The 20,199-nt window shown below is 35.8% G+C and overlaps 1 protein-coding gene across 2 annotated transcripts; it reads right to left on the bottom strand.

Moving 5' to 3' along the window:
• Window positions 1–7,523: 7,523 nt before the first annotated feature.
• On the bottom strand, window positions 7,524–20,037 carry LOC117331741 (kelch-like protein 12). 2 transcript variants are annotated; one of them, XM_033890609.1, is made up of 12 exons: window positions 19,941–20,037; window positions 18,749–18,887; window positions 17,762–17,980; window positions 17,163–17,316; window positions 13,398–13,615; window positions 12,869–13,018; window positions 11,711–11,825; window positions 11,300–11,406; window positions 10,820–11,012; window positions 10,028–10,285; window positions 9,096–9,282; window positions 7,524–8,832 (listed from the first exon to the last, which is right to left on the bottom strand). In XM_033890609.1, the coding sequence occupies exons 3-12, from the start codon at window positions 17,942–17,944 to the stop codon at window positions 8,703–8,705; spliced, it is 1,695 nt and encodes a 564-aa protein (XP_033746500.1). In that variant the 5' UTR covers window positions 17,945–17,980; window positions 18,749–18,887; window positions 19,941–20,037; the 3' UTR covers window positions 7,524–8,702. The 2 variants fall into 2 exon arrangements, with proteins under 2 accessions (XP_033746500.1, XP_033746499.1); XM_033890608.1 differs by having other exon boundaries at window positions 19,966–20,035.
• Between the last annotated feature and the right edge of the window lie 162 nt (window positions 20,038–20,199).

Raw genomic sequence — 20,199 nt, 5'->3', positions numbered from 1 at the left:
AGTAGCTATCCATGTTTTTATAAGGTTTCATTTTTCAGAGCGTAGATTTTACTAACACTGTTTTGTAGAATGCTGGTAGCATGGCTACTTAGTTCATAAGACATTTTTATCTATTTTTTGACAATAGTTATCGCTGCTATGATAAAATGTACACCGAAGAAAACCATGTGCTTTAGAATCTGGTATAGAGGCCAGAGGTCATCTCCCTGGTAGAGGCCAGAGGTCTTCTCCCTGGTACAGAGATCAATTTTCATTCATTCTTAATCTAAATACATGTTAATGACAAATAATTAAACTTCCCTTATATCAAGACATTTTGCAGTCTTCTGGAAGAGAGAACAACATTTAATTTTCTAAATCGAATGCATAGAAATTAGTTAACAATAACATCAGCACTGCAATTTAAAACCCATTGACATATATAGAAATATTCCAAAAAGGCAGTTTTTGCCTTTCTTGTCAAAAAAAAAAGGCTGATACCCATTCACATAAAATAGCTATCAGTAACATTGGCAGAAAATTGATTTCTGTGAAAAGATTTAATTCATAGCCTTGTTAGAAACTTCCAGAAGAAAACTGTAAACTGTGTAATTATCTGAAGTTTTATTAACAGACTGTTTAGCCGTATTATCCAGGGTGAAGTACTTATGTCATATTTTGTTGTTTGTACCCTGGCTTTCTGATTTGCTAGTCATTACTGATGGAATGTTCAGTTGTAAGTGGTGGTGATGGTTTTGTTACCCTATCTGGAATAAAGACAAATTACACTTATAGTTCCATGCCTTCTGTTGTCATTCAGTGTCCCAGGGTCTTCATTCATCAAATAGCTGGATGAAGTTTACTTAAACTGTTAGACAGAATCGTAAATCCATTGATACATATTTTGTTCTCAAAACATTTAGGGAGAGTGGGATAAAACATAAAGGTCTATAATCACGCCCCTTGAACAGCCAGGGCCATTTTGAGGCGGGTCTCCTTGTAGTTGCTGGAACCTACCTCGCGGAAAAAAATCAGGAGGCCCATTGAATGCCATTCACAGCAATTGAGTAAAGAGTCTTGCCAAAGGACAAAACCATGACAGCAAAGACTGGCTCGTACTCAGTTTCACAGAAACACAAACTGACGGGCGCATATACACTACACATTTCGGATCTTTACCTGAGGTTACTAAATGGCTTGCGCTCTAATCTGATCGTATATGGAATTGATAGTTCAAGAAAGGTTTTTGAGAACCAGCCAGCCAGATATTACACCAATATAACAAGTTCTAAACCACATACATACAAATGGTAAAATAATCTGCATCTAACCTAGGTCTCGCAGCTGATGTCAACGAAACACAAACCTCTAATCATCAATGCAGTTGTCTTTTTATCATCATTTTTATAACAGATACATGGAATATACAATACATGTATATATAAACAATTATTTACTTACACAATAGCTTCACCATTGGAATTTTCATAGCTTCAAATATAGTTACTGGTTTATACCACCAAGACACGACTTGTCTTGCCGACCATATAGTCAAAGTGCTGTTGACATGTATAACAGACTTTGTATGTACCACTGCTCACTTAAACCATGGTAATTAAAAGCTACAAAGGAGATCAGCTAATTATATAATATCGGACCATATTTACAAAACTGTTGCCCTATACAGAGTGGATTTAAATGTGAAAATGAACAAGAGTCCTAAAAGGAATAATATTTCATAATCATATATTAAAAGTAGTAAAAACAATTAACAATTAACTTTTCTCAATCTGAAACATACATGTTTTTATATCTTAATTGTACATGTTCCACAAAGCAAACTCACAAGTTTATCTTCAAAGACAATGGGAACAAGCACAAAAGAGTCCACAAATCACAATAAAAATTGGGGAAAAAAGCCTAGCAAGACAATTTACTTAATGGTCAATTAGTACTGCACCTAGTCCGTTTATCAAGGCTGACACTTTGCATTTCAAAGTAATTCTCATTCAGTTTGAAAAAAAACAAAACATTTCAGTACAGATTCTAGTGTAATTTACATACACAGGCATTGTATGCTACCCCTGGTAATTATTTGTTCACTTTTTAACAACATAATTCATGCAACCATTACATCATCACAATAAGTAAAAGCTGAGAAAACTGGATTAACTAGCTAAATTTTTAAAGACATTCATTTAACAGACAAAATATCATGAGACTCATTTCTGATATACGAGAGGTATATTCATTTCAATACAACCAACACATCATTTAAAGTTCTATTTCAATATTCAACAAAACATGATATGAAATAAATATTTTCATGAAACTTATGATAAACAGGTCTACATTGTGCATCTATATAGCCGGTATGTTTCTTATGAAGAAATTCAACAACTATTTTCACACCCTCACTTATACAAGAACACGGCCTCTAGAAGTTAAACCCATATGAACAAACAACTGGACCAGCTAGTATCAGAACTAGATCTCCAAGACTTAACATTCCAACACTTGCTCACCTAATTTAGTGTGCCCAAATTATTTCTCTTATAGAAACGGAATATAGAGAGAGCTATTAGTACATTATAGAAATGGAATATAGAAAGAATGATAATCACATATTATAGAAACGGAATATAGAAAGAATGAAAATCACATTATAAAAATGGAATATAGAAGAGCTATTAGCACATTATAGAAATGGAATATAATAGAAAAAGCTGTTAGCACATTATAGAAATGGACTATAAAAAGAGCTATTAGCACATTATAGAAATGGACTATGAAAAGAGCTATTAGCACATTATGGAAATGGACTATAAAAAGAGCTTTTGGCAGCTGTCATGATTTAGCTTTATGCTTTCAGTGCAAAAAGATTACCGCCAAAATATACAACATGTATGTTTACAGTTTATCGAGCAGATCTATGTAGCAGCACATCAAACAGATCTTGGTACCAGTGAATTGATGCCACTCCAGTCAAGGTTTTCAATCTTTAATCTTTAGAAAAATACATTTTACTCAACCTATAATGAGCTTTCGCATATTGCAGAATACATGTACTACAAAGCATGTTAGCAAAACTAGGTAAATTTATGAATAAGAATTACTTTCTGTACAAAGAAAATATTACTATAACCTCCGGAAAACAATCTTCTGTGAATGGAAGTATAGTATACATTACACACTATATATATAATGTCACATTTCACTGAAAAGAATGTTAAAATAAAATGAACACTTAGTTCTATATCAAAATAAAATAAAAGAAAATGAAGATAATTAATTCAGAAAGTACGAGTTAATATAACATCCTAACAACAATTTAATGACATTTCTACTCCATACAGAAAGTGAAGATGAACTGGCAGTGTTGATAACGCGGTATGAAATGTCTATATATACAATGTATTAGCCTAATCTAGCTGTTGAGACTATAACGTATATTTACATGGTAGAACTTCCTCATGTGTTTTCCTATAGATAGCACCCGATAAGTCTATCGTATTAATTCCTTAGAAGTAAAGGTACCCAGTAAATATACAAAGTATATCATAGTCCCAGTAAATATACAAAGTATATCATAGTCCCAGTAAATATACAAAGTATATCATAGTCCCAGTAAATATACAAAGTATATCATAGTCCCAGTAAATATACAAAGTATATCATAGTCCCAGTAAATATATATACAAAGTATATCATAGTCCCAGTAAATATACAAAGTATATCATAGTCCAAGTAAATATACAAAGTATATCATAGTCCCAGTAAATATACAAAGTATATCATAGTACCAGTAAATATACAAAGTATATCATAGTCCCAGTAAATATACAAAGTATATCATAGTCCCAGTAAATATACAAAGTATATCATAGTAATACCAGAGATAGTTTGTATCATGCTCATTGCTATCATCTCTCGAATGTTCATTTTTCTGCTTTAAAAACTAATCCCTAATACATGTATGTATATCCCTCTGTATAATGTAAGCTACTTTACTGTAAAGTACACCGGGAATACAGCGGAATGGTCGCCCATCAAACTGCTGACCTCACTCAACATTACTTAACATCGGTTCGGTACACTCAACAAAAGCTAGCTATTGGACGATGCAGCTGAAATGCACACATCTATGAATTGTCACATTAACCCCTTTGACGATGAGCTTTGTCTCGAAGCTCTTATGGGTCCAACCTGGCATCCTCAGCACACACAACTATCTCTCTTGTTGTTATAGCTCTGCCACCTGATGACTAGACCCCTTGTCACTAATTAGCCTCAGGAACATTGTGCTTCTCCATGCTATCCATGAGGGCACCCTACAGGATACCAGATCAGTTCACTGCCATCAAATGTAACATGCACCAGGGTATAATGGAATGGTCACCCATCCAGGTGCTGACAACGCTCGACATTGCTGAACATCAGTACATACACATGACACTCAATCATAACAGCCACAAAAACATGCTATTGGACTATGCAGCTGAAATGCGCATATCCACGATTTCTCACATTACATGAGATTTCACTCTGCAAGGTGGCAGTATAACATATTTTAATAGAACATCTAATGTACCAACAAAAATCTTAATCGAAAATAAATTAAAATAGAAATACAGTAGGTGTTATATGATTCAGCCTCTAACTACAGATGGTCTCTAACTACAGGTGGTCTCTAACTACAGGTGGTCTCTAACTACAGGTGGTCTCTAACTACAGGTGGTCTCTAACTACAGGTGGTCTCTACCTACAGGTCGTCTCTAACTACATGTGGTCTTTAAATACAGGTGGCCTCTACCTACAGGTGGTCTCTAACTACAGGTGGTCTCTAACTACAGGTCGTCTCTAACTACAGGTGGTCTCTACCTACAGGTCGTCTCTAACTACAGGTGGTCTCTAACTACAGGTCGTCTCTACCTACAGGTGGTCTCTAACTACAGGTCGTCTCTAACTACAGGTGGTCTCTACCTACAGGTGGTCTCTAACTACAGGTGGTCTCTAACTACAGGTGGTCTCTACCTACAGGTGGTCTCTAACTACAGGTGGTCTCTACCTACAGGTGGTCTCTACCTACAGGTGGTCTCTAACTACAGGTCGTCTCTAACTACAGGTGGTCTCTAACTACAGGTCGTCTTTAACTACATGTGGTTTCTAAGCAGGTTTTTCTCTACTAAGTTTCTTATTAATGTCCTATCAAACAACTTGTCTACTAACATAACAAAACCCTATAATAGGAAACAAATAAATAAGGTTTGACATGATGATATCAAATAATAAAAATTACCAACAATGCCATAATACTGCAAAAATGTATTTTGATTAATAAACAACAATTGATTACTATATCTAATTTTTAGAGAATTTACATATAACATCTTCATGTGACCCCATGGTTCTCTGAATAGCTTTCTTAAGACCAAAACGAATAATGTTGAATCTTAGGTCTGACTAGGGTGTACCCCTTTAATATTTAGAAACCATATTTAGCACTAGAATGCTTTATTAGATATAATGTATTCAAGCCAAGATGCCTGCCTTAGCTTGAACAGCTAAATACACCTAACAACAGAGATTTACGTTAATCATACAACCTTCATTCTAATAATAGTTCATGAATCAAATAACATAAATAACAAAACTTTGAAACATGTACTTCAAAAGTTAAAACTTTATGAACATGTACTTAAAAAATTATGACTAAATGTACTTCAAATCAAAAGCTATAACATTTACTATACCCACAATTATGTGCTTCAAAATGTAATATTCAACACACATATACTTCAATCAAAAGTTCTAAATCAATTTTACACAAATGTACTTCTGAAATCAAAGGTTATAACAACTTTATATACATGTACATATGTTTTAACTTTACACCAATGTACTTCATAATTACAATACCTATACACACATGAAGATATATAAAACATCTGTAATACATGTAGCTTGTTCCCATGGTATGATTCTTATTTTGGAATTGTTTATAAAGAGTAAATGGAAATGTTCCATGATAAAACTGGTCACAAAATAAACAAAAGTAGGTCATTGTACATGAGAAACCCATTCAAAGTATCTTCAAAAGTTAAAAGACATATTAGTCTGTTATAATAAAGGTTATCACTGGCGACAACCATTTTAATCCCGCTATAATGACCTTTTTCCCATTTCCCTAATGTTAATCTGGGCTGCAGCTCAGCACACATAGATGAAGTCTAGGTCACATTATATGATTGTGATGTCATGATCATTTCGATAAACGCCACAGAAAAGCTGTGCAGTACACTACAGATGAATCAAACACAGCAAGGATTCTGATTGAGATGACATCATTTTGGCGCTATGTACTCACTATGTGTCAGATTGCTTGTGAATCAATCACAGAAATTAAGCTGATTTAAAGATGTTATTCTTTCATATGAACATTTGTACGGGGAAATGGGTGAAAATAAAACATGTATTTACTAAGGAAGAAAAGAGTTAAACATGTTATTATAAGTAAATGTAAAATTAATACCGCCATTAAACACTTGTTGGATCATACTGATTGTTAATATAAATTTAATGTTGGTGACAGATCAATATTCATAGCACCTTAACGAAAACCAATTTATTCCTACGTCACCCAGATTGCATTTATATTGACAATAAGTACAATCTAACAAGTGTTTAATTGTTTGATGATTCCAGGTGACCAATACATAAACTCTATGTCACAGATAGGGTCCGGCTTATTGCAAGACAATGGAAAAACATTTGTTAGTATATTCATTAACTAACCTTCTGTTGATTTCGGCGGGCTTATTACAAGGCATGAGCTTAATGTCAAATAAATATGGAAAGACATCATCACCGATACAACAGTCCTTACAACAAAATTAAGTGTACTGATCATGATGAGCTAATACACCACCTAATCATTACAGGTAGTTGTGTGTACGTACATTAAAGATTCCAGATACCGTAATCCAATAAACACCTAGGTGTGTAAATTATTGGCTTCATGTACAAAGCCACATATATTTAGTCAGCTCCCCATTCTGAAAATTTCAGCTCCCCATCCTGTAAGTACATCCCCTGTCTAAACTTGTATGTATGCTCTATAAGTATATTATCCCATTTCTAAACTTGTATGTAGGCCCTATAAGTATATTATCCCCTTTCTAAACTTGTATGTAAGCTCTTAGACTATAAGTATATTATCCCATTTCTAAACTTGTATGTATGCTCTATAAGTATATTCCCTATCTAAACTTGTATGTAGGCCCTATAAGTATATTCCCTATCTAAACTTATATGTAGGCCCTATAAGTATATTCCCCTATCTAAACTTGTATGTAGGCCCTATAAGTATATTCCCTATCTAAACTTGTATGTAGGCCCTATAAGTATATTCCCTATCTAAACTTGTATGTATACCCTATAAGTATATTCCCTATCTAAACTTGTATGTATACCCTATAAGTATATTCCCCTATCTAAACTTGTATGTAGGCCCTATAATATATATCTATGTAGGCCCTATTCCCTATCTAAACTTGTATGTAGGCCCTATAAGTATATTCCCTATCTAAACTTGTATGTAGGCCCTATAAGTATATTCCCTATCTAAACTTGTATGTAGGCCCTATAAGTATATTCCCTATCTAAACTTGTATGTAGGCCCTATAAGTATATTCCCCTATCTAAACTTGTATGTAGGCCCTATGAGTATATTATCCCCTATCTAAACTTGTATGTATGCCCTATAAGTATATTCCCTATCTAAACTTGTATGTATACCCTATAAGTATATTCCCCTATCTAAACTTGTATGTATGTCCAAAAGTATATTCCCTATCTAAACTTGTATAATGCCCCATAAATATATTGCTTATCTAAACTTGTATGCATATGACATGTATATATATATACAGTAATTGAAAATTAGCACACCATACATCAAGGTACCTATAAATTAGTTAGCAAACATCTCACTAACTTACTCCAGCACACTGTAACATTTTAATCCAAAGGCAAGACTGACATTTAAAATAGATACATTGACGTTATAGGTAAGTAATCATCAAATTGCCAAACATAAGGATCATGGAGTCATTTCAAACATTTAAACCAATATTATCTATAACAGGAAGCCATTTAATGAAACATTTGCACTCCAATGTTTTAACAAGCTTTCCTTGGACACCCCTAGTTCATGCTCTATCTGTTGATTCCACAGATTCTATACTTGTGGACCTATCAATATTACTTGTAACTGCTTCATTGTTTTATTCTCACACTTAGGACACTCGTATAAAGGGTACATCAGTTGATTCAGCGGATCATAGTCATGTGGATTTGTCATAACTGGTTGTGTGGCATACATGTTCATAGTCCATAAATCAATTCTGCAGACTGGGCACATTCTGCTGACTTGACAAGAGTGAGTGACTTTTGTATATATATACATGTAGTCCAATAGTCGGGAATGTAGACTTGACTTGACTGGTTTTGTAGCATACTTTTAGTCTTAAAGTTGATACTGTGGATCTTACATTCAATTAGACTGACATAACCAGGAGTTGAGTGTATAGAAGTTTAACAGGCGAGTACAATGTCTACAGGGCACCGAGTGTGTCGAGGTTTGTGTCTACTGGCAAGTGTATATCCAGCGAGTGACGAGACAGCTGTTCCAACATCACCGTGGACCCGCCAGGAAACCTGTGTCATAACTTACGAGCCACTGTCACACCGGCATCACATCTCTGAGTCTTCATGGCACTGTCTAATAGTTCCCACTTACCAGTGGTTGGGTCGTAACTCTCTACAGTATTCAACAAGGTGTTACCGTCATAGCTGACAAAAAACAGAAACAAGGTGTTACCGTCATAGCTGACAAAAAACAGAAACAGGGTGTTACCGTCATAGCTGACAAATAACAGAAACAAGCTTATCTTAAAAAGGTTTAAAACATATTTCAATTAGAAAATTAAAAGATATCCTAAAAAATCTTCACATTTATATCTAATCTATCAAACATGCCTATTATTTCTTCATTCAGAGAGGTATTTCTTTAACAATTTTTATCAGACAGCTGGAGCAGTGAGAAATCCACTTACCCTGCTACAACAAATAACTTCCCCCTTAGTACACATGCCCCCACATAACACCGGGGGACGATCATGTGTGTGACTGCTGTCCATTGGCCAGTGTGTATGTTGTAGCTCTCTACACTGGCCAGGTGGTCAGTGCCATCATATCCACCACATACATACACAAGGTCATTGACCACTGCTACCCCTGCTCCTGTAACACAACACAAGGTCAGTTTCGTCAACTATCAGGTGATCTAGTTTTCTTCTATTTATTTTTCATCAATGAAGAGATATTTTGAAGTATTTCACTCAATCTGACAATTTTTGACCCCACCCATAGGCCCTGGGGGTCAGTCAGGCATATATGTGCATACCATCAAACTGTCATCCCAACCTGCTAATGCAAAGCAATCTAAAATTAATTCAATAAGAAATTCAACAAATGATAGTCAATAATGTAATTTCCCCTAACATATAAACTATAGTAAAGTTTACCCCCTCCCAAGGGGCAAATGTGAGACCCCAGAGTCATGAAACTCACCATTTGGTAAAGCACCTTAAGACCCTTTCATCAATGAAGAGTATTTTTATTTTACCTTATTTGGGTCTTGAGAAGAAGATTTTTGAAATTTCACTCAATTTGACCCATTTTGGCCCCGCCCTCTGATCAGTCCCTTGGGGGTTGGGACCATTTAATTCACAATTTTGGTTGACCTTTGGCCATGAAAAGTTTTTTCAAAAGTTTTATTGAAATTGGTTCAGGTGTTTCTGAGAAAAAGTAGAAAATTTTAAGTGGGAAATGGGTGCACAGTGCACGATGCACAGCAATGGAAAAAGTCAATTAAAAAATAGGTCACTTCAGACTTAGTCTCAGATGACCTAATAAAAGTCTTGTGATATAGAGTATTACGTTACACTTCTATTTCTATGAAGTATTTCAGTGAGGTGTGACTGACCTGATCGCCTGGTGGACATCGGTGCTATGTTAGACCATTCCTCCTTTACAGGATCATAGACCTCTGCTGAGTCCAGTAGATTAACTCCGTCATAACCACCAATACCATAGATCTTGTCGCCAGCCACCACCAGCCCTGCCCCCTCCCGTCCGACAGCCATGCCACTCAGGATGTGCCACTGGTTGGTGTGGGGGTTGTAACACTCCATACTTGTGTGGCGTGTAAACCCATCAAAACCACCACACACATAGATCTCACCTGTAATGTTCAAAACATATTAGTTTTAATTCAAACCCAATCCAATATTTTTTTCTAGGTTTAAACCAAAAAGGTTTGCCCATCCAAAACTGAAGTGTTATGCATTCTCTCACATCAAACTTTGGTTGGATGTCCCAGTGGTAACGTACTCGCCTTAAACTAAGAGGACTGGGATTAGATTCATGGATCTGATATAAAATGTTATGAGGAATGCAAAAATTGGAATGTACAATCAACTTATATCCTGTATCTCAGGAAATACTGCTGAGTTGTCTTCAGGATTCAAAAAAAAGGTATACAAACCACTGTTGTTTTAAAACACCGTGTTTAATTCAGCAGTCACACTGTCCAGACAAGGAAAGCACATGTAATATATTGACATTTATTTATTGGCTGAAGACAGAAAACATCAATTAATTGACAGATGTGCTACTTACAAGTTTTAATGGTTATAATTAACCATCTGACGTAACCCCCACCCCTGTCCTGTACATATTATATATAAATAATTATTATATTGATAATATCACTTACCTTTGTATACACAAACCCCTGCCAGTCCCCTCCTATGTGACATGGGGGCAATAGTCTGCCAAACCGGGTCATCTGCTGATATGTCTAAACATTCAACAGTGTTGAGGCGTGACTGTCCATCGTACCCGCCAATGACATACACCTTCCCTGCTAAAGAAGCAGCAGCAACATATCGCCGTCTCTTCGTCAGATTCTACAAAAAGGTGACACATGAAAAGCAATGATTTCCTGGTGAGATAAAAAACAACAGTTTTCTGAAAGCTTATTTACGAAGGTGATATCAATAATCATGCATTAAAAAAAAATTCTATCAATATATGACTATACAATATACAAATTATACAATATGCATGTATGTCCATGATCATGTATCCATAAGTCAGTCAAATCTAGAGCTTTGCATTTTTGTAGCATACAATTTCACACTATCCAAATATTCACCAACTTACACCGATGTCCATGATTTAGGAGGTGACTTACCGGGAGGCGTTTCCACTCGCCACACTTTGGGTCGTATTGTTCCACCACCTCCACCATGTTCTGATGAGACCCGAACCCTCCCATCACCACCAGAATGTCATCAGTTCCTGTAACAATTAAATCTAGGGTACACCTGTCTCTTCATCAAGTTTGATTCATGTGATGTTGAAAGCTGATTTAGGCCAACAATGTGGACTCAAGCTTAATCACTTTCTTTTTGTTTACATCAAGTACATGACAAAATAATTTGATGATTTTAGCACATTTGACTTCTGTGACCTTGGAAGTAAGTCAAGGTCATTTATTTGTAAAAACCAAGAAGCCATTCATCCAAGCATCTTTTAAGTTAGTTTAACTTAATCTAATTTCTACATTGAAATACTCTCTGGCTAACATAGATTTATAACACACCAATTCTTGATTTCATTCTTGGCCCAACCATCGTAGACCGTAGGTCAGGTCGTAGGTGAAACTTCTTAGCCTCATCCAATAGATCTCTGCATTCATGACATCGTTTTATCAGTGGCTGAAAGTATTTAATGACCATATTTCGTACAATTAGTAACATACATGTAACAGGTAAATGAATTAATTCTGAACTTCGAAACTGAAAATGATACCTTACTTTATACTTTATCATGCCCCATTATCAGAGCAAATGAGCATCACAGTTACGTGATTTGCCTGTCTGAACGTTTAACTAGCTACATTGTAAATTGAAAATCCAAACAGACCATATCGGTAGTTTTGATGCTAAAAAAAGCATACCAGGTATTGCAAATGCAATACATGTCCCTTACCAGCCCCTCTTAAAATAGGAACAGTGAATTTTACCCAAAAACCCTGAAACTCAAACTTTTCCAAAATATATGGTCCTTTATCATTTTGTGATGTTTGATAAAAATTCCTCAAAGAATGAAGCCACTAGAGAACTGATAAAAAACTTGACCTTGAACTTGACAAAGTTTGGTGTTATGTACACATGTACAAGACGGATGGACAGGAACTCTATGGTCCCCTCGGTTTTACTGGTAGAAGACAAATAAATAATCATGGTACAGATAAAAATTCAATGAAAAAAAAAGAAGAAAATAACCGTTAACCAGAAAATTAAGCTTTAAAAAGCTACATACAAAAAATTTAAAAATTAAACCGAATTCATGACTGAACAGTAGGCCTTTTAAAAATCTTACTAAAAAAAATTAAAGACAGACATTCATTGTTACGATTTTAAGCGGGGGCTGGTAGGGGACATGTATTGCATTAGCAATACCCAGTATGCTTTTTAAGCATCAAAATTCCATGATAAAATCATCAATTAAAACAATTTCTAATTTGTAATGCAGAAAGATAAGTGATCTGCTTCAGATTCACTGGTAATACAAAACAATACAATATAAATGTGGCTATAGTCCTCAGGTCTGAGGAGTTATGGCCCCTTATCAAATTTATCTACTTGAATTTACATCCTCTAACAATAATACAAAGGTTTCTGCATGGTACAATAGTATATATTTCTAACAAGTTATTTTACTGAGGCATCAATACACATCCTATGATTATACCTACCTCATCGTCTACAACATCAGTGATAAACCTTGCTGACAACATGGCCAATCTGACATGCTGCAGCAGCTGGGCCAGATACTCCTTACGCTTCTCTGAGTCATATTTTACCCACGTCATTACTGCACTGAACACTGGCTCTTCAGAGTTCACCTTTATTATAATGCCAATTTTCAAGTTAAAAGATCTGAGCTAACTCATTTTTTAAAAATTAATCATACAACAATTTTGAATTTAATTGATAAAAGTGATGTTGATTTGGAGGATAACAAACATATCCAGAGAAAAAACATAGATTTGCAGGTGAAACCATAACTTTTATTATTTCAAACCAGATTTGGGAACCAAAATATTTGGGGAAATTCCTTTTTGGATTTTCTTACATGTAAAACAATTGCATGAAATCATCACAGATCACAAAAAAAACATCAAGTGTTATTTTAATGACAAGAAACAATATCCATAATACCAGTTTATAGATTTTTATTGCCACTTTTGCAACTCACATTTGATATACAAATGGACAACTCACCTGTAGCTCATCACTCTTGATGAGCGATTTTACTTGTTCCAGAGGAAGGTTTCTGTACTCCTCCTGCATGAGAACCTCTTCAAAATGTTTGAGACCAAAAGACTCAGCAGCAGCAAGCAACAACTCACAGGAATGTTGTTCGGCAAATACTTTGATTCCCAGACAATTTGTACAGTCCAGTTGTTTCTCAAGGAACGAGCAGCATGCTTGTTTTACTCCTACATACAATATAGTAAACAAATAGAGAAATTAAAACACTGGGCAGTTCTCTTTTACTGTCTATAGGCATGAGACCTTGTCTTAAAATTTGAAATTCAAAACAATTATTTCCAGTGCCCTTAAAACAACTGATCTCATAGGGATCCTGTTGCCCACCATTGAGTGATTTTTATTGGCTCCATATAAGACTGATCTTATCTCTACTTTTTCTTTCTTTTCTTTTTATCTCATATCAATCATTTTGTAACAAGATGAACCTTTATGTTTATAAAGTCTCAAGAAAGATCCTAGAAGAACTTCCTGAAAAATAGCAAAAACAAATTTCAAGTGTAACAAGAGGCCCAGGGGCCTTAACGGTCATCTGACTCTAAATTAAAACCCTTATATTATTGTAGTATGTATTCTCTGTAGCAAGTATATAGTGGCACTGTTGGCCATGGTGGCCATCATGGATTTCTGACCGACCCAATAAATAACAACACTTGGTCTGGACCATCTAAGGATAATTTCTGGTAAGTTAGAGCTGAATCCCACCGGTGGAATTTGAGAAGAAGTTTGAAATAGGTGTTGTTCAGGAAAACCATGATTGCGCAATCATGTTACAAAATGGCCGCCATTGCTGCTGCCATGTCAAAGTTTTTACAAGGCCGAAAAAATAACAACACTTTGTTGGCTCTGCTTCCTTAACATCCTCACCAATTTCAAGCTCAATCGCACCAGTGGAACTGGAGAAGAAGTTAAAAATGTGTTTTTCAAGATGGTTGCCATGGCGGCCATCTTGGATTTCTGACTGACCCATAAATAACAACACTTGGCCAGGATCATCTAAAGATCATTTTTGGTATGTTAGAGCTGAATCTCCCTGGTGGAATTTGAGAAGAAGTTTCAAATAGTTCAGGAAAACCATGATTGCGTAATCATGTTACAAAATGGCCACCTTAGCTGCCATGTCAAAGTTTTAACGATGCCGAAAAATAACAACACTTTGTTGACTATCTTTCCTTAACATCCTCACCAATTTCCAGCTCAATTGCACCATTGAAACTGGAGAAAAAAATTAAAATGTGTTTTTCAAGATGGTTGCCATGGTGGCCATCTTGGATTACTGACTGACCTGAAAAATAACAACACGTGGTCAGGACCATCTCAGGATCATTTTTGGTAAGTAAGAACTGAATCCCATCGGCGGAATTTGAGAAGTTTCAAATAGGTGTTGTTCAGAAGAACTATGATTGCGCAATCATGTTACAAAATGGCCGACGTGGCTGCCATGTCAAAGTTTTTACAAAGCCAAAAAATAACAACACTTTGGTGACTATCTTTCCTTAACATCCTCACCAGTTTCCAGCTCAATTGCACCATTGGAACTGGAGAAAAAGTTTAAAATGTGTTTTTCTAGATGGTTGCCATGGCGGCCATCTTGGATTACTGACTGACCTGAAAAATAGCAACTCTTGGTCAGGACCATCTCAGGATCATTTTTGGTAAGTAAGAACTGAATCCCATCAGCGGAATTTGAGAAGAAGTTTCAAATAGGTGTAGTTCAGAAGAACCATGATTGCGCAATCATGTTACAAAATGGCCGACGTGGCTGCCATGTCAAAGTTTTTACAAAGCCAAAAAATAACAACACTTTGTTGACTCTCCCTCCTTAACATCCTCACCAACTTCCAGCTCAATCGCACCAGTGGAACTGGAGAAGAAGTTTAAAATGTGTTTTTCAAGATGGTTGCCATGGCGGCCATCTTGGATTTCTGACTGACCTGAAAAATAACAACACTTGGTCAGGACCATCTCAGGATCATTTTTGGTAAGTAAGAACTGAATCCCACTGGTGGAATTTGAGAAGAAGTTTCAAATAGGTGTTGTTCAGAAGAACCGTGATTGCGCAATCATGTTACAAAATGGCCGACATGGCTGCCATGTCAAAGTTTTTACGAAGCCGAAAAATAATAACACTTTGTTGGCTCTCCCTCCTTAACATCCTCAACAATTTCCAACTCAATGGCACCAGTGGAACTGGAGAAGAAGTTTAAAATGTGTTTTTCAAGATGGTTGCCATGGCGGCCATCTTGAATATCTGACCGACCTGAAAAATAACAACACTTGGTCGGGATCATCTCAGGATCATTTCAGGCAAGTTTCAGCTCAATAGCACTGGTGGAACTTGAGAAGAAGTTTCAAATGTGTTTTCAAAATGGCGGCTGTGGCGGCCATCTTGGATTTCAGACTGACCCGAAAAATAACAACACTTGGTTGGGACCATCCCAGCATCATTTCAGGCAAGTTTCAGCTCAATCCCACTGGTGGAACTTGAGAAGAAGTTTGAAATGTGAAAAGTTTACGCACGGCGCACGGCGGACGGCGCACGACGACGGACGAAACATGATGACTATAGGTCATCCTGACCCTTCGGGTCAGATGACCTAAAAATCCAAGATAGCTGCATTTTGAGCATTGTTTGTTTTCTTAACCAGTCTCAAAATCTAGCATGCACAAGTAGGGACCAAAGGAAACCTACGAAATCTTAGAAAGATTCATCACGAACTGCCCCGAGATTGATAACAAACTTCAACTGAAATGAGAGGTACAGTTATATCAAGCATGATAAATATGATCCCAACATTTCTCTATCATACCTGTAGGTTGCAGGAGACGAACCAGTAAGTTGTAAGAGACATACCAGTAAGTTGTAGGTGACATACCTGTAAACTGTAGGAATCATACCTGTAAGTTGTAGGTGATGACATACCTGTAAGTTGTAGAAATCATACCTGTAAGTTGTAGGTGATGACATACCTGTAAGTTGTAGGAATCATACCTGTAAGTTGTAGGTGACATACTTGTAAACCGTAGGAATCATACCTGTAAGTTGTAGGAATCATACCTGTAAGTTGTAGGAATCATACCTGTAAGTTGTAGGTGACATACTTGTAAACCGTAGGAATCATACCTGTAAGTTGTAGGTGACATACTTGTAAACCGTAGGAATCATACCTGTAAGTTGTAGGAATCATACCTGTAAGTTGTAGGAATCATACCTGTAAGTTGTAGGTGACATACTTGTAAACCGTAGGAATCATACCAGTAAGTTGTAGGTGACATACCTGTAAACTGTAGGAATCATACCTGTAAGTTGTAGGTGACATACCTGTAAGTTGTAGAAATCATACCTGTAAGTTGTAGGAATCATACCTGTAAGTTGTAGGTGACATACTTGTAAACCGTAGGAATCATACCTGTAAGTTGTAGGTGACATACCTGTAAACCGTAGGAATCATACCTGTAAGTTGTAGGAATCATACCTGTAAGTTGTAGGTGACATACCTGTAAGTTGTAGGAATCATACCTGTAAGTTGTAGGTGACATACCTGTAAGTTGTAGGTGACATACTTGTAAACCATAGGAATCATACCTGTAAGTTGTAGGTGACATACTTGTAAACCGTAGGAATGATACCTAAAGTTATAGGTGACATACCTGTAAACCGTAGGAATCATACCTGTAAATTATAGGTGACATACCTGTAAACCGTAGGAATCATACCTGTAAGTTGTAGGAGACAGGCAGCTGGCAGTAGTTCCTGGACATTCTCAACACTCACGTTGACTGTCTCAGTGTAAACAAAGTCCAACAACACTTCCATCACACTGCTGGAGATCTCATGCAACTCAATGATCTGTTTGTCCTTCTCCGACATCTACACAATTATAAAAAGTACTGATCGGATACATGTACACTAGTTGTAGATCTAGAGACTCTGGTATCAATCCAAGTACATGTTATTGAACTGAAATTGCTTAAAAGTGAAATGTGATTTTTAGATAGTTGTTTAAGACTCCTTGTCAAAATGTGTGCATGACATCAATACATTCATGCCTTGAGCTAGAATTAATCAACAAAACATATTCATGTCAGAAGTTAACGTAAATATGATATGGAATAAGACAGATGAGTCTTGGCTTTAATTCACTGACCATTACTCGGGTCACTAAGCTTTCTTTCTAATGTTTTGACAAATAGATCTCTTCATCTATACAAAGGTTAATTCTGACTCTTTCAATATTCAGCATGATTATGAAATATTCAGAAGCGTACGTTTTATAAAAAAAGTTCAGAATAATGCTAGTATAAAATTAATTAACCTCATTGGTGAACATAGCACAGAAGTAATCACTACATGCTGCCAACACAATGCGATGTCCGGGAAAGTCTCGACCCTCCACACGCAGTATGACATCACATAACTTGTTAACCTTGCGAAGGTTGTTCATGGTTGTGAGGATGGACTTGGCATGACTATCTGTAAAGATCTGTCTATCCAACATGTTGATCGGGTAAATGTTACCACAAACAATGCTGTCCTGAAAAGAAGGAAAAAGAACACAATCATAAACAAGAGAATCAATAGACCTATAGCATCTTTGGATGCAACTTCAAATGTATGTATGTGGATACTAAGTTGAATGCCTCTTCATTTCAATATGAGGCCTTCATAAAAAAAAATCAAAAAACAAAAAAAGCAACACATTGGACCAGGTTACCTTGATTGTAAGTCAAGGCCATTCATTTTAATCTTGATAGTCCTTTATCCTAGCATGCTACAGGCCCAATATCAGGGTCTTTATAAGCCTCTTGATTAAGATTATTGAGAAAGAGTTGTTTACAGGAAAATAATGACACTTGTCTGACAATGCACCATGGCATAAGCTCACTTGGCCTTCGAGCAGGTGAGCTAAAGATGGAACTTACTTCCAAAGAAAATGATCTGATGCAAAAACTATAAAGTGCAGTTTCCAACAGAATCCCTGGACCATAAAATCTTGATGATATATATACATTATGCAAATTTTAGATATGTTGAGATGTTTACGGTGTGATTCAGTTAAATTGGACCAATGTAAATGCAAATTAAAAAGTACAAATTAATGCTGATGACACCCTCATCATGGCCACTGGTCATGTAAATTCTAGGTCTTACATCTTTTATTTAATCAGAAGGAGCCATTGGAGAGTTTTGACAAATTTGTCCCTGTAATCATGAGTATCGGTTAAGGTAATTAATTCCTTTTGTCAGTCTTTGTGGAAGTCCATCCTACTTACAGAACAAGATTTAAAAGGAGAAACTTTACCTAGTATGGGTCTGTTTTTATTCTGGTTCTCTGTTTGATGTTGTTTGATATCAAGTACAAGTACCCAGAGGCAGACACAGCCCAATTCATTCTTCTTGCTGTCACATTCTCTGTGTGCTAACTAGCTGTCCTTTAAAATCTAAAATAAAAAGTAACATTAGGGGAAGAGAGATTAAGCAATTTATCAGTTAATCATTTTATTTTTATGCCAACATTTCTACAAAATGTAAAACAAAAGAAAACATATCAGGCAACGGGAAATATATGTGATAAAAGCACAAGGACAAGAAAATAACGAGACATTTTCACTATTATCCATGCGTTTAATTTGTTTTTAGTCTACTATAAAGGCAGATTGTCAAAATGACTTTTTCACAGTTGATCAGCTCTCTTAATTGATGCAGGGGTGGTTTATCAATTAGTGTCACTAGATTTGGCCAATATACCCATACATAAATGTAAACATTTCAAGACCTAATCTCAGAAAAGAACATATATTATAGACCTTCAGAAATATACAATCACAACAACTTAAAAATGACATAATTATATACCTTACATTGTTCTTTTTGTTGGATCTTAAGTTAAAGATTATGAACAATAAGAAGGTGTCACTGGCGGCGGAAAAACGTATCTTAATTAAGAATCAATATTTTTCATACTTTGGTGATTTTGACTAGAGTATATACAGACAGATTAACAGACAAGATTATGGGACAAGGCTAGGGGTATAATGAAAACGACACATTTCACTTTGCCAACATTTTCCCATTTTGTTATCCTCTATTAACGTCAGTGAATAACTATTTTTGTGTGAAAATGTTTCTATTCATGTTTTCTGAATAACCTGTTTTCACCTAATGGTGCGGCCATTGCACTTGGCAATACGTCTTAAAGATGGATATGTCTAGTCTTATATAGGATACAAATCGACATGACACGGTCATTCAGGATGGCAAATATAGTTTTGTATGCGTAAGCTAACATTTCTGATATTAATAAAACCTTATTTTGTTTCGTTCAAACTGTCAAATAAATGTAACCGTATGTTGATGATCAACAGTCATTCAGACCAGCATGAGGCTGAGCGAACCATGATGGGGATTCTCATTTTGGAAATTCCAAGACATTTTATCGAAAACTTATCCTCAAAAAGAACACAAACTTTGTATTTACAATGAAATATAATTACCTATAACAACTGATAACATACGTACATGGAATTATATAATACATGCAAATCCACTTGCGATTTTCTTTTCTTGTTGACGTTTGTCTGACAACCGGAAATGCAGGAGAATAACGTAAAATTAAACTCTGAAAAAAATTCCGGAAATCGGATTTCAAACAGCTTGTGTGAACTTTCATTAGTAATTTGGAAGTTACGTGTTTTTATCAAAATGTGAGCATCCTCCATAACGGTTTCGGTAAACCATCGCAAAAACACAACA

Source organism: Pecten maximus, chromosome 7, assembly GCF_902652985.1.
Source record: "Pecten maximus chromosome 7, xPecMax1.1, whole genome shotgun sequence".
In the NCBI taxonomy this organism is placed as follows: Eukaryota; Metazoa; Mollusca; class Bivalvia; order Pectinida; family Pectinidae; genus Pecten; species Pecten maximus.
This window is presented reverse-complemented; position numbering and strand designations above follow the sequence as displayed.